We start from the raw sequence: 15,025 nt of genomic DNA, 5'->3' as shown, positions 1-15,025 counted from the left end.
TTTAGGAAGATTAGATGCCAGATATGCGACACAAAAGGAAGAGGACAGAAAGAAGTGGAAGGACCTGTTTCCCCAGACAAAAGATAGTTGACAAAGGGCTAGCAAACACAACGAGAGTTTGACAGGTCAAGACAGAATAAGGAGGGAAATAACTTCTACAGAGAGAAGTCCACTAAACTGGTTTAATGTTACGATAGACTCCCTGGATGAGGGAGGAAATGGAGTGAGAAACGGTGGGAGAGAAAGATGGCTGTAGTGCAGGTGATGAGGGCGGGGTTGAGACGACACTGAACGTGTGACTTACACAAACACAGAGCCGCACAACCGTAATCCCGGGAGCCTGACAAACCCCCTGAGAGTAGAGAATGGGAGAGGAACCACGACACTAACCCTGGACTACACACACTGACGCAACAGGGAAAATGTATGAAATGTGATGCTTTCTGTGACGGAAAGGGCCAAGGATTATATCACTGGATTGTTAAGGTTTATTTCTTAAGGTCTGAGGCACACACACACACGCAGGGAGAGAGGTAAGATGACTACACTGTGTGTTTACTTTGTCTATGTGATTGTTTTATAATTTGTCTGAACTAGATCTTGGTTCCATTACTGTATATGTGCGATAGAGAGCGATTGTGTGTGTGTCATTGTGCTTTACCTGGTTGAAAAAAATGCAGCCGGACAAGTTAAGTAATCACTGCACTGACACACAGGTGATTAGGGAGATTGTTTCCTTGTGTAACTGGGAGACACATTTTCATAGTTGGCCTGCAGTAAAACGGTAGTAATGTGTTAATGCCAAACAAGGCAGAAGCCCCAGATGCTGTGCCACATAGGTGTACAGATGTGCATTGGTCCTGCAACGTGATGCTTCATACCAGGTTGTGCCCTTTTGTGAAGCTTGGGCATATAATTTTGCATTCACAGCTACAATGAGCTGTGTATGTGAGTGAAACGGGGAGGGGAGGTTGAGAGAGCAGAATAGAAAGACTTGACAGGACAAAGAGACAATTGGTTTCCTTTAAGTTAGTACAATTGGTTTCCTTTAAGTTTGTAATTTCTGAATAAATTGGAGGTGACTGTGTGTGTGTATGATAATCACATTGTATTAGTGTCTAGGCACACCTCAGATTGATTGTGAGAATCTCTGAGGGTACTTGCTAGGTTCCTGTAAGGTGAAACGTGTCTTTTGGGGGAGTGGTTGGGATAAAACAGAAGTCCAATTTCAGTTGGACTTTGTGTACACCTGACGAATAAATTGATCATAATCTCAATCTTAATTCACATCACAGGATCTGATCTAGTTAGTCCACTATAAACATAGGATCTGAAACTCACTATTACTGGCCATCATGTGAGGATTATGTTGTTCATCATTCATGTGATTCATCCGTTCTTGTGTTTTAATGTTTAAGCGGGTTATGTGTGTAAGTGTGACCTTTCCTCATGGAAAAAAAGAAACAGGATGTGTTACGTGAATATTCTTTCCCCAGTCACTGAGCTGTCTGCCACTGAAACCTTGTTTTAAACCTGATTGAATGTCATCTCTTGACATACAGTACCAGTCAAACGTTTGGACACACCTACTCATTCAAGGTTTTGAATTTATTTTTACTATTTTCTACATTTTAGAATAAAAGTGAAGACACCAAACTATGAAATAACACTTATGGAATCATGTAGTAACCAAAAAACTGTTAAACAAATCAAAATATATTTTATATTTGAGATTCTTTTAAGTAGCCTCCCTTTGCCTTGATGATAGCTTTGCACACGCTAGGTATTCTCTCAACCAGCCTCATGAGGAATGCTTTTCCAACAGTCTTGAAGGGGTTCTCACATGCTGAGCACTTGTTGGCTGCTTTTCCTTCACTCTGCGTTCCAACTCATTCCAAACCATCTCAATTGGGTTGAGGTCGGGTGATTGTGGTAGGCTAGGATTTCTGATGCAGCACTCCATCACTCTCTTTCTTGGTTAAATAGCCCTTACACAGCCTGGAGGTGTGTTGGGTCATTTTCCTGTTGAAAAACAAATGATAGTCCCTCTAAGTGCAAACCAGATGGGATGATGTATTGCTGCAGAATGTTGTGGCAGCCGTGCTGGTTAAGTGTGCCTTGTATTCTAAATAAATCACTGACAGTGTCATCAGCAAAGCACCATCACATCTCCTCCTCCATGCTTCATGGTGGGAACCACACATGTGGAGATCATCCGTTCACCTACTCTGCATCTCACAGAAACACAGAGGTTAAAACCAAATATCTCAAAGGACCGATTTTCCACTGGTCTAATGTCCATTGCTCACGTTTCTTGGCCCAAGCAAGTCTCTTCTTCTTTTTGGTGTCCTTTAGTAGTGGTTTCTTTGCAGAAATTCAACCATGAAGGCCTGATTCACGCAGTCTCCTCTGAATAGTTGATGTTGAGATGTGTCTGTTACTTGAACTTTGTGAAGCATTTATTTGGGCTGCAATCTGAGGCTGGTAACTCTAATGAACTTGTCCTCTGCAGCAGAGGTAACTCTGGGTCTTCCTTTCCTGTGGCTGTCCTGATGAGAGCCAGTTTCCTCACAGCACAAGATGGTTTTTGCGACTGCACTTCAAAAAATAAATCACCTTTATTTAACCAGATAGGCTAGTTGTGTCATGTCTTATTATGTCTGTTCCTGTCCTTTCTCTTCACTCTGTCTCTCTCTGCTGGTCTTATTAGGTTACCTTCTCTTTCTCTCCTTCTCCAGCTGTTCCTCATCTCCTCTAACTACCTCGTTCACCCTTTCCCCACCTGTTCCCTTTTTTCCCTCTGATTAGGTCTCTATTTCTCTCTCTGTTCCTGCTACTTTCGGTGTCAGATTCTCGTTTGTGTTTCTCATGCCAGAAGCAAGCTATCGTCTCGTTTGCTTCCTCCTAGTCCTATCCTGTCGGAGTCTGCCTGGCAGGTGCATCCTGTACACTACTAACTGTCTTTCGTTTGCACTGTGTCCAGTTCATCTGATGCTACGTGTGATCAGGTACCACCGTTCCTCTATGACCCGTGCCTACCCAGAGCGACCTGCAGCCTGTCGCCGCTACCCAGCTATTCTCCTCTGCTGCTAAGAAGGGGACTCTCTTGCTATTCATCAGAGGGACTTTATGCTTCATTTGTCGCCCTCTCTGCGGGTAGTCTATTGTGCCATTGTCAACGTCTGAAGAGGATCTATGCCTTTCCTGTTTTCTCATTAAAGAACACTGTTTCTGTTAAACCGCTTTTGGGTCTTCACTCAAGTGCATAACAAGTTGAGAACATGTTCTCATTTGCAACTGCGACCTGGCCAAGATAAGGCAAAGCAGTTTGACACATACGACAACATAGAGTTACACATGAAATAAACAAACATACAATCAATAATACAGTTGAAAAATCTATATATAGCATGTGCAAATGAGGTAGGATAAGAGAGGTAAGGCAATAAACAGGCCCTGGTGGCAAAGTAATTACAATATAGCAATTAAACACTGGAATGTTAGGATGTGCAGAAGATGAATGTGCAAGTTGAGATACTGGGGTACAAAGGTAGATTGGGGTAGATGAGGTAGATTGGATGGGCTATTTACAGATGAGCTATGTACAGGTGCAGTGATCTGTGAGCTGCTCTGACAGCTGGTGCTTAAAGCTAGTGAGGGAGGTAAGAGTCTCCAGCTTCAGAGATTTTTGCAGTTCGTTCCAGTCATTGGCAGCAGAGAACTGGAAGGAGAGGCGGCCAAAGGAAGAATTGGCTTTGGGGGTGACCAGTGAGATATACCTGCTGGAGCGCGTGCTACGGGTGGGTGCTGCTATGGTGACCAGTGAGCTTGAAGAAACTTTCAAAATTCTTGATCTTTTCTGGATTGACTGACCTTCATGTCTTAAAGTGATGATGGACTGTTGTTCTTGAAACTGGTTGAGAGAATGCCAAGTGTGTGCAAAGCTGTCATCAAGGCAAAGGGTGGCTACATTGAAGAATCTCAAATATAAAATATATTTTGATTTGTTTAACACTTTTTTGTGTTATTTCATAGTTTTGATGTCTTCACTATTATTCTACAATGTAGAAAATAGTAAAATAAAGAAAAACCCTTGAATGAGTAGGTGTCCAAACTCTTGACTGGTACTGTACAATGTTGTAACCTACAAGGCCTCATGTTTTACCCACTTTGCCTTGCTTTGTTGTTAGAATGTCTTCAATGTCAGAAGTAGACTCCCGCTGTAAACCGGGAGACACCATCTGTAGTAAGTGTTACTCACACTGCACACACACACACACACACACACACACACACACACACACACACACACACACACACACACACACACACACACACACACACACACACACACACACACACACACACACACACACACACAGTTATCTCTCTTCGTTGTCTTAATGCTCACATCTGTTCCTCAGATATCAGTGTGTACGAGCAAGAAGTGATCATCGTGCCCATCCTCCTATTGGCTAGCTTCCTGGTCGTGCTGGTCTTCATCATTCTGCTACGGTACTGTCCTGAGAAGGTGGACCGCATCCGACCACAGAACACTGTGGCCACGTCCAGATCACAGCGCTCCAGAAGACAACTGCACGGCATTGATGGTGAGTGTGTGTGTATGTGTGTATGTGTATTTGTGCTCAAGGATGTGACTTTGAAAAACTGTTTTCATAGTGAAACACTGTAGGTAATTTGCGGTAATGAGTGTGTATGTTTCTGTCTATGTCAACAACATAGGCGCTTATTCTATTTGCACAGGCTAGTAATGAACAGAATCAAGCCTGTTATTATAATGTAGCTATCTACTTCTAAACGTCAGGTAATAACCTCTTCCTCTCTCTGTCCTCTCCCCCTCCTCTCTCTATTCATCCTCCCCTCCCACTCCACAGCTCCCCTGGGTATCAACCCCCTGGAACATGAGACTATTGCTCTCGATGCCCCCTCCTACTCTACCTTCTCCCCAACTCACTCCCACCCCTCCTCAAACTGTCTCTCCTTCTCTGTGAGGACTCCCTCTCTCCCCCCTATCCCCCCACCCAAGACCTTTACCCCATCCTCCCCGTCCAGCCCCCCACCCCAGTCCTTCACAACTTCCTTCACCCCTATGGTCCAGCCCAGGGAGCTGCCTCGCCAGAGGCTGCCAGAGTCCTTCAACCTCGTGGCCTCGCTGCCCGCAGCCTTCTCCCTGCACTCTGACAAGGCTGTCTCTCTCTACAGGGCCCGCATGGACAACAGGAACGCTGTGCTCCGAGTGCTCAACGGTGAGAGGAGTGGGAGGAGATGAAAAACAGCTACTACTGAAACAAGCTATTTAATAATGTCTTTTAAGCAGTGTATTAGCATACCAAAGTGGTGATATTGTCAGAACTACTTAGGGTTAGGATAAGGGTTAAAGTTAGGTTTGACATTAGTGTAAGGTAGAATTTGTAGTCAAAGCATGTTACTTCAATCTTTTCCAGCATGGTCAAGAAGTGAGGAAACAGCCACTGTAAAGAGCCATTGAATGGGGGAACAGCGTCATTAGGCAGTTTCTTCCCTAGTTTCAATAGGTGTGGCTGGTGCTTGTGGAATGTTAGACAATCACCACCATAATTTCAGCAACTGTTTACTTTGTAAAACTGGTCTCTCTACAACCTGTTTCTCTGACCTCCCTTTCAGAAATGTAATTACCAAGTGGAACAGCAAGTCTGCTTCAAGGCTTTGAGATACAGACAAAATATGTTCAGCCATAGCAGTTGTTTATCAAAGGCTTTGGAAGGCCGTTTTCACACAGCATGTTGGCAGGCAATTTCATCTTCCTCTCCTCCTCCTCTCCCTCAGACTCTGCGAGCGCCACAGAGAGGCACAACTTCCTGGGCTTTGCTTCCTTCTTGTCCCAGCTGGGGCCACACCCCTTCCTGCCGGAGCTCCTGGGCGTGGTCTCTCTGCGTGTGCCCCTAGTTACCGTTGTTGAGGAGCTAGAGAACAGAGATCTGCTCAGCTTCCTGTGGCGGTGCAGACAGGTAGGAATCACATTACCCATGAGGCATTGTCTCTACTTGCCCATTATTTATAGTAGAATTAGGAGCTGTTTGTGATAAGGATGTTTTGCGGTATAAATTGATTCTCTTTGTGTGTTATGTAAGGATGGTGTGGGCGGGGACCCTCCATGTGAGATCACAGAGAGACGTATATTTACCATGGCCAAACAGGTAGCCTCTGCTCTGGTGAGTAGACTATGGTAATATGTTGACTTAATGTGTTTCTGCCACATGTTTCTGTCACAGAAATCAACATGTTTAAACCATTTACAAAACATGAACATCCCCCATCATCAAACCATAAACATGCCCCATGTTCAAACCATCAAACCATGAACCTGCCGCATGTTCAAACCATCAAACCATGAACATGCCCCATGTTCAAACCATCAAACCATGAACATGCCCCATGTTCTACCATGAACATGCCCCATGTTCAAACCAAACCATGAACATGCCCCATGTTCAAACCATCAAACCATGAACATGCCCCATGTTCAAACCATCAAACCATGAACATGCCCCATGTTCTACCATGAACATGCCCCATGTTCAAACCAAACCATGAACATGCCCCATGTTCAAACCATCAAACCATGAACATGCCCCATGTTCAAACCATCAAACCATGACCATGCCCCATGTTCAACCATGAACATGCCCCATGTTCAAACCATCAAACCATGAACATGCCCCATGTTCAACCATGAACATGCCCCATGTTCAAACCATCAAACCATGAACATGCCCCATGTTCAAACCATCAAACCATGAACCTGCCCCATGTTCAAACCATCAAACCATGAACATGCCCCATGTTCAAACCATCAAACCATGAACATGCACCATGTTCAAACCATCAAACCATGAACATGCCCCATGTTCAAACCATCAAACCATGACCATGCCCCATGTTCAACCATGAACATGCCCCATGTTCAAACCATCAAACCATGACCATGCCCCATGTTCAACCATGAACATGCCCCATGTTCAAACCAAACCATGAACATGCCCCATGTTCAAACCAAACCATGAACATGCCCCATGTTCAAACCAAACCATGAACATGCCCATGTATTTTCCACAGTGGCTTCCTGTGCTTATGTATTTTCCACAGTGGCTTCCTGTTCTTATGTATTTTCCACAGTGGCTTCCTGTGCTTATGTATTTTCCACAGTGGCTTCCTGTGCTTATGTATTTTCCACAGTGGCTCCCTGTGCTTATGTATTTTCCACAGTTGGTTCCTGTGCTTATGTATTTTCCACAGTGGCTCCCTGTGCTTATGTATTTTCCACAGTGGCTTCCTGTGCTTATATATTTTCCACAGTGGCTTCCTGTGCTTATGTATTTTCCACAGTGGCTCCCTGTGCTTATGTATTTTCCACAGTGGCTTCCTGTGCTTATATATTTTCCACAGTGGCTTCCTGTTCTTATGTATTTTCCACAGTGGCTCCCTGTGCTTATGTATTTTCCACAGTGGCTCCCTGTGCTTATGTATTTTCCACAGTGGCTTCCTGTGCTTATGTATTTTCCACAGTGGCTCCCTGTGCTTATGTATTTTCCACAGTGGCTTCCTGTGCTTATATATTTTCCACAGTGGCTTCCTGTGCTTATGTATTTTCCACAGTGGCTCCCTGTGCTTATGTATTTTCCACAGTGGCTTCCTGTGCTTATGTATTTTCCACAGTGGCTTCCTGTGCTTATGTATTTTCCACAGTGGCTTCCTGTGCTTATGTATTTTCCACAGTGGGTTCCTGTGCTTATGCATTTTCCACAGTGGGTTCCTGTGCTTATGTATTTTCCACAGTGGCTCCCTGTGCTTATGTATTTTCCACAGTGGCTCCCTGTGCTTATGTATTTTCCACAGTGGCTTCCTGTGCTTATGTATTTTCCACAGTGGCTTCCTGTGCTTATATATTTTCCACAGTGGCTTCCTGTTCTTATGTATTTTCCACAGTGGCTCCCTGTGCTTATGTATTTTCCACAGTGGCTCCCTGTGCTTATGTATTTTCCACAGTGGCTTCCTGTGCTTATGTATTTTCCACAGTGGCTCCCTGTGCTTATGTATTTTCCACAGTGGGTTCCTGTGCTTATGTATTTTCCACAGTGGCTCCCTGTGCTTATGTATTTTCCACAGTGGCTTCCTGTGCTTATATATTTTCCACAGTGGCTTCCTGTGCTTATGTATTTTCCACAGTGGCTCCCTGTGCTTATGTATTTTCCACAGTGGCTTCCTGTGCTTATGTATTTTCCACAGTGGCTCCCTGTGCTTATGTATTTTCCACAGTGGCTCCCTGTGCTTATGTATTTTCCACAGTGGCTTCCTGTGCTTATGCATTTTCCACAGTGGCTTCCTGTGCTTATGTATTTTCCACAGTGGGTTCCTGTGCTTATGTATTTTCCACAGTGGCTTCCTGTGCTTATGTATTTTCCACAGTGGCTTCCTGTGCTTATGTATTTTCCACAGTGGCTTCCTGTGCTTATGTATTTTCCACAGTGGCTCCCTGTGCTTATGTATTTTCCACAGTGGCTCCCTGTGCTTATGTATTTTCCACAGTGGCTTCCTGTGCTTATGTATTTTCCACAGTGGCTTCCTGTGCTTATGTATTTCCCACAGTGGCTTCCTGTGCTTATGTATTTTCCACAGTGGCTTCCTGTGCTTATGTATTTTCTTTCTCTGCATTGATTTGGTCAGCTGAATTCCATGGTACGTTTCCTGTATGTCAGTGTACTGCACCTGTCCTGTATATTCTGTACAGATGAGGGAAAGGAAACAAGAGGACAAAGTCACTGTGGACTTTAGAGACTAATTGAATGAAAGGGAATCATTTACAAATGTTGAGATATGACACTGTCCCACAGCTTTAACCTCTGACCTTTGACCTCACGTTATCCCCTGTCATCCAATCAGGAGTTCCTCCACAGCCGAGACCTTCTTCATGGCAACGTCCGTGCTCACAGCGTACTGGTCAGCCGGGAGCTGACGGCCAAGCTGTGGGGACTGGGCGGGGTCTACACCAGGAATACCCAGGGAGCTACTCAGACTGAAGTTCCCAGCTTGAAGAAATGGCAGGCCCCCGAGTTATTGGCTAAGAGGCCTGCCAATCATAGCAGTGACGTGTAAGTTACCCTACTTAGTCTATGCTGACATTTCAATCAATTTTCAAGATATGCAAAATACACTGATACATGTTTGTCTTTCTCTCACTAGCTGGTCGTTTGGCATCTTGTTGTTTGAAATGGCGACCTTGGGTGAGTTACATGAAATCTATTCTTCTGACTTTGAGTGCCCCTTTTGGCCAATGATACACATAACAACCAGTCTCATTTATTCTGATATAATCTCTTTCTCTGAGCTACAATCTCTAATTTGTGTCATTAACCTTTCCTTCTCTCACCTCTTTCTCTCTTTCTCCCTCTCTCAGGTGATGCTCCGTTTTCAGATATCTCCGTCAACGAGCTTCTACAGTTTCACCAGAGAGGGAAAACACTGAGAAAGCCAGCCAACTGCTCCAACTCACTGTAACTATCCATTTTACATCACTATTATTACTGCGTTATTGCCAGGAGAGGGGCCTTCTTTAGACTGACTTCAAAGAGATAGATAGAGGACTCTAGTTCCTAAAAGCCTGTTTTAGTATGGGCAGCACCATTGAGGAATTTCACAATTTTGAAGTAGTCAACTGGGTGGGACTTCCTATGGGTTAAGGAAGGGTCACATAATTCCATCCAGGTGATCAGAAGGGATCGGCCAATGAAATATAGTTATGAGCAGGGGAAAGGCGGTACGGCGTCCTGGCAAAATAAATAGTTGGGGTACACCGTACCGGTAAAACACCAATGAGCATATTGCAATAATTAAAACAAAATGTAATAAAAATGTAGGCTCTTCCACCTCTTGTTATCATTAACGAATGTCAGAGGCATGACAAATGAGCGAAACTGACTTGGAAACAGGTGATAGTTCCAAAATGTGATGTGGTTTGACGAGAACACAAACATTTGGCAAGGCAGAGATGAATATCCGACACCGAGATGAGAACAGACAGCAGTGGAAGCATAAGTTCTTGCCTTATGTCATTACACTTTGTGGTGTTTTGTGTAACAGATTCATGTGCCTGGATAGCCTAGTAAAGGAGCCCTTTGAAGGGATTGTTTGACAATCAGGTGAAAACATCATGACAGGTTGTGTTCATGCCACAATAAAAGGTAATACATTGTAAAAGTTCATTGACACATTTTGACGACTAGATCCACAGAGATCCTATTAAATGAATAGGGATTCTATATGTAAGTAATGACTAAGCACATAAAATGATTTATGCACGCACTAATAGGAGGTCCCGTACCAGGAATAAAGTAATTATACTTTCATCTGTTCTTGTGAGCAAACATTCCATAACTGCAGGTGGCAGTAAATCCCAAACCTTGGCTTTATACTTGTTCAAACAACACACTCCAGGTGGCAGTGTGCACCCTTTCAGTTTGTTTACCAACTCATAGAAGTAGTAGAAGAAGAAAATTGACTAGTTCATGCCCATGCTCTCACAGATGCCAAAAGGGGACAGACAGATACAATGTTCTTTATCCTCTGTTTTTTTAACTGAGATATACCTCTATTCCCTCTTAACCACGCCCACCCTTCTCACAGGTACTCCATCATCAAGGCCTGCTGCCAATGGAAGGAGCAGGATCGTGCCACATTGGCTGAGGTTGACCGCAAGCTCCATTCAGGAGAGAAGAGTGCCAACGACAAAGTCCTCAAGGTGCCTGAGCCAATCAACATCGAGCAGTACCTGCAAGAGGCTGGATATGGAGAGTCCAACAGCTACACTGTTTTCTGAGTGGCGGCTGTGCCGTCCAACGAAATGCACTATGCCGAGGGACGACGGTGGATGTTTATATATGTATGCCTCCATTCATTCCAGAAAGATATGAATTTCCTTCTGCCCTTTTTGTCTTTGTACCATAGACTTAAGATAGGTATAGTTGAACAGACACAATCGTTGAGTCAACTTTGTAGTTGATTGTTTGTAGTTGATCGTGTATACCAGTAGAGGCTGCTGAGGGGAGGACGGCTCATAATAATGGCCAGAATGGAGGGAATGGAATGGTATCCATTTAATTTGTTTGATACCATTCCATTCACTCAATTCCAGCCCTTCCATTCCATTCCAGTCATTATTATGAGCCGTCCTCCCCTCAGCAGGCTCCACTGATGTACACTACTGTTCAAAAGTTTGGGGTCATGAAGAAACGTCCTTGTTTTCCATGAAAACATACATAAAATGAGTTGCAAAATGAATAGGAATTATAGTCAAGACGTTGACAAGGTTATAAATAATAATACATTTTTTATGATTTTTTACATTTATTTATGAAGCCCTTCTTACATCAGCTTATGTCACAAAGTGCTGTACAGAAACCCAGCCTAAAACCCCAAACAGCAAGCAATGCAGGTGTAGAAGCATGGTGGCTAGGAAAAACTCCCCAGAAAGGCCAGAACCTAGGAAGTAACCTAGAGAGGAACCAGGCTATGAGGGGTGGCCAGTCCTCTTCTGGCTGTGCCGGGTGGAGATTATAACAGAACATGGCCAAGATGTTCAAATGTTCGTAGATGACCAGCAGGGTCAGATAATAATAATCACAGTGGTTGTAGAGGGTGCAACAGGTCTGCATCTCAGGAGTAAATGTCAGTTGGCTTTTCATAGCCGATCATTCAGAGTATCTCTACTGCACCTGCTGTCTCTAGAGAGTTTATAACAGCAGGTCTGGGACAAGGTAGCAGGTCCGGTGAACAGGTCAGGGTTCCATAGCCACAGGCAGAACAGTTGAAACTGGAGCAGCAGCACGGCCAGATGGACTGGGGACAGCAAGGAGTCATCAGGCTAGGTAGTTGTGTCCTTCAAACTTTGCTTTCGTCAAAGAATCCTTAATTTGCAGCCTTGCAGACCTTTGGCATTCTAGTTGTCAATTTGTTGAGGCAATCTGAAAAGATTTTACCCTATGCTCCATGAAGCACCTCCCACAACTTGGATTGGCTTGATGGGCACTTATGTACCATACGGTCAAGCTGCTCCCACAACAGCTCAATAGGGTTGAGATCCGGTGACTATGCAGGCCACTCCATTATAGACAGAATACCAGCTGACTGCTTCTTCTCTAAATAGTTATTGCATAGTTTGGGGGGTCTTTGGGTCATTGTCCTGTTGTAGGAGGAAATTGGCTCCAATTAAGCGCCGTCCACAGGGTATGGCATGGCGTTGCAAAATGGAGTGATAGTCTTCCTTCTTCAAGATCCCTTTTACCCTGTACAAATCTCCCACTTTACCACCACCAAAGCACCCCCAGACCATCACATTGCCTCCACCATTCTTGACAGATGGCATCAAGCACTCCTCCAGCATCTTTTCATTGTTTCTGCATCTCACAAATGTTCTTCTTTGTGATCCGAACACCTCAAACTTAGATTTGTCTGTCACTTTTTTCCAATCTTCCTCTGTCCAGTGTTCTTTTGCCCATCTTAATCTTTTATTGGCCAGTCTGAGATATGACTTTTTCTTTGCAACTCTGTTTAGAAGGCCAGCATCCCGGAGTCGCCTCTTCACTGTTGACGTTGAGACTGGTGTTTTGCGGGTACTATTTAATGAAGCTGCCAGTTGAGGACTTGTGATGCGTCTGTTTCTCAAACTAGACACTCTAATGTACTTGTCCTCTTGCTCAGTTGTGCACCAGGGCCTCCCACTCATCTTTATATTCTGGTTAGAACCAGTATGTGCTGTTCTGTGAAGGGAGCAGTTCACAGCGTCGTATGAGATCTTCAGTTTCTTGGCAATTTCTCGCATGGAATAGCCTTCATTTCTCAGAACAAGAATAGACTGACGAGTTTCAGAAGACAGTTTTTTTTTATCTGGCCATTTTAAGCCTGTAAACAAACCCACAAATGCTGATGCTCCAGATACTCAACTAGTCTAAAGAAGGCCAGTTGTATTGCTTCTTTAATCAGAACAACAGTTTTCAGCTGTGCTAACATAATTGCAAAATGGTTTTCTAATGATCAATTAGCCTTTTAAAAGGATAAACTTGGATCAGCTACCACAACGTGCCATTGGAACACAGGAGTGATGGTTGCTGATAATAGGCCTCTGTACGCCTATGTAGATATTTCACTAGAAATCAGCCGTTTCCATCTACAATAGTCATTTACAATATTAACAATGTCTACACTGTATTTCTGATCAATTTGATGTTTTTTTAATGGACCAAAAAATGTTTTTCTTTAAAAAACAAGGACATTTCTAAGTGACCCCAAACGTTTGAACGGTAGTGTATATACTGAATATCAGGGGTGGGCAACTCCAGTCCTCAGGGGCCTGATTGGTGTCACACTTGTGTCCTAGCCCCAGCTAACGTACCTGACTCCAATAATCAACTAATCAGGATCTTCAGTTTAGAATACATTTAGTTTAATCACCTGTGTTTGCTTGGGATGGAGAAAAGTGACACCACTCCGGCTCCCGAGGACTTGAGTTGCCCATCACTGCTGTTTATGAAGGTTTACAAATCTCATCTTCAAAATGATTGTGTAATAGGAATAATAATATATAACTAAAAATCATTATTTTTGTTGTGATTTGAGGGACTGAAAGAACACATGGGTGGAGACACCAGGCTTCATTAGAGGTTTAGAAGGTGTTTATAAGTTGTTTTGTGACACTTCATTTATCATTTTAAGTCCAAAAATGTATGTAGCAACTAATGATTCTAGCTTTAAATATGCCTGTCTCATAAGTAGGACCAGAGTTTAATTCTCCTGACCACGTAAGGTGAACAGGAAAAACTCAGGACCCTGGTTCTGCCTCCAGTTTGTTCTGGTCAGGTCATGTGATCATGGAACCTCCCAGAAGAGGAAGCAAAATCTCACTCACTCCTTTTTTCTGGTTCATAAACAATCAATGAAATTAAAAAGACCAGACTCAGCCGCTAATGCCATGGTGCCATCCCTTAAGCAGACCGGAACTGTGACAATTTTTTGTCCTATGGTAAATGGCCTGAGTGGGATATTTGGTACAAGCTATATGGAAGGTCAGAGTTCAGTGGTTGATGTTCTACTGTAAATGAGCACATCTGTAGTCACGTCATTTGCACACTCTCCACAATGTGAATCAAGATAGAAGTTTACCAATGTCAATTAAAACCGGTCACAGTGATGCTTTTTCTCATCTGAATTGGTCAGCAGTACTCTGTGCCAGTGGCTGTTTTTGTCTTTTGAATTCTCTTGTAATTTTTTTCTACTTCTACTTAATGCTTTTCTACAAGCCGGGTGTTACAGGAGTTTGGCCTTGAATGATTGTATCATCGCTGTATATTTGTGCATTCAAATTGCCAACCGATAAAATGCAATTGTGTTTGTTGTTCATAGTTTATGCCTGCTCATACCATAACCCCACCGCCACCATGGAACAGTCTGTTCACAATGTTGACATTAGCAAACTGCTCGCCTACACAATGCCATTACACATGGACTATGGCTGTGAGGCCAGTTGGACGTACTGCCAAATTCTCTAAAGCGACATTGGAGGCTGTTTATGGCAGAGCAATTGACATTATATGCTAACAGCTCTGGTGGACATTCCTGCAGTCAGCATGCCAATTGCATACTCCCTCAAAACTTGAGATGTCTGTGGCATTCTGTTGTGTGACAAAACTGCACATTTTGGAGTTGCCAGCACAAGGCAAACCTGGGTAACGACCATGCTGTTTAATCAGCTTCTTGATATGCCACACATGTCAGGTGGATGGATTATCTTGGCAAAGGAGAAATGCTCATTAACAGGAATATAAACAAATGTGTACAAAATTTGAGAAAAATAAGCTTTTTGTGCATACAGAACATTTCTGGGATCTTCAGCTCATGAAACATGGGCCAAGATTTTACATGTTGTGTTTGTATTTTTGTCCAGTGTAGTATCAGTCCCGGAGGGCTGAAACATTTC

The 15,025-nt window shown here is 43.6% G+C and overlaps 1 protein-coding gene across 1 annotated transcript; it reads left to right on the top strand.

Annotated features, from left to right (window-relative positions):
* The first annotated feature begins 91 nt into the window (after positions 1 to 91).
* Positions 92 to 14,443, top strand: LOC135521908 (tyrosine-protein kinase STYK1-like). The gene is made up of 10 exons (XM_064947715.1): positions 92 to 533; positions 4,191 to 4,246; positions 4,425 to 4,610; positions 4,896 to 5,267; positions 5,827 to 6,008; positions 6,132 to 6,212; positions 8,941 to 9,149; positions 9,241 to 9,281; positions 9,455 to 9,551; positions 10,681 to 14,443. The coding sequence occupies exons 1-10, from the start codon at positions 427 to 429 to the stop codon at positions 10,871 to 10,873; spliced, it is 1,524 nt and encodes a 507-aa protein (XP_064803787.1). The 5' UTR covers positions 92 to 426; the 3' UTR covers positions 10,874 to 14,443.
* The last annotated feature ends 582 nt before the right edge of the window (positions 14,444 to 15,025 follow it).

The sequence above is a fragment of the Oncorhynchus masou genome, chromosome 30 (assembly GCF_036934945.1).
Source record: "Oncorhynchus masou masou isolate Uvic2021 chromosome 30, UVic_Omas_1.1, whole genome shotgun sequence".
NCBI lineage: Eukaryota > Metazoa > Chordata > Actinopteri > Salmoniformes > Salmonidae > Oncorhynchus > Oncorhynchus masou.
This window is presented reverse-complemented; position numbering and strand designations above follow the sequence as displayed.

What these genes read in the sequence shown, in the direction of transcription:
- LOC135521908 (XM_064947715.1), top strand. Translation starts at nt 427, where the DNA reads ATGAAATGTGATGCTTTCTGTGACGGAAAGGGCCAAGGATTATATCAC. An exon ending in ACAACTGCACGGCATTGATG is followed by an intron (nt 4,611 to 4,895) that starts GTGAGTGTGTGT and finishes CCCACTCCACAG; the next exon opens with CTCCCCTGGGTATCAACCCC. An exon ending in TGTGCTCCGAGTGCTCAACG is followed by an intron (nt 5,268 to 5,826) that starts GTGAGAGGAGTG and finishes CCTCTCCCTCAG; the next exon opens with ACTCTGCGAGCGCCACAGAG.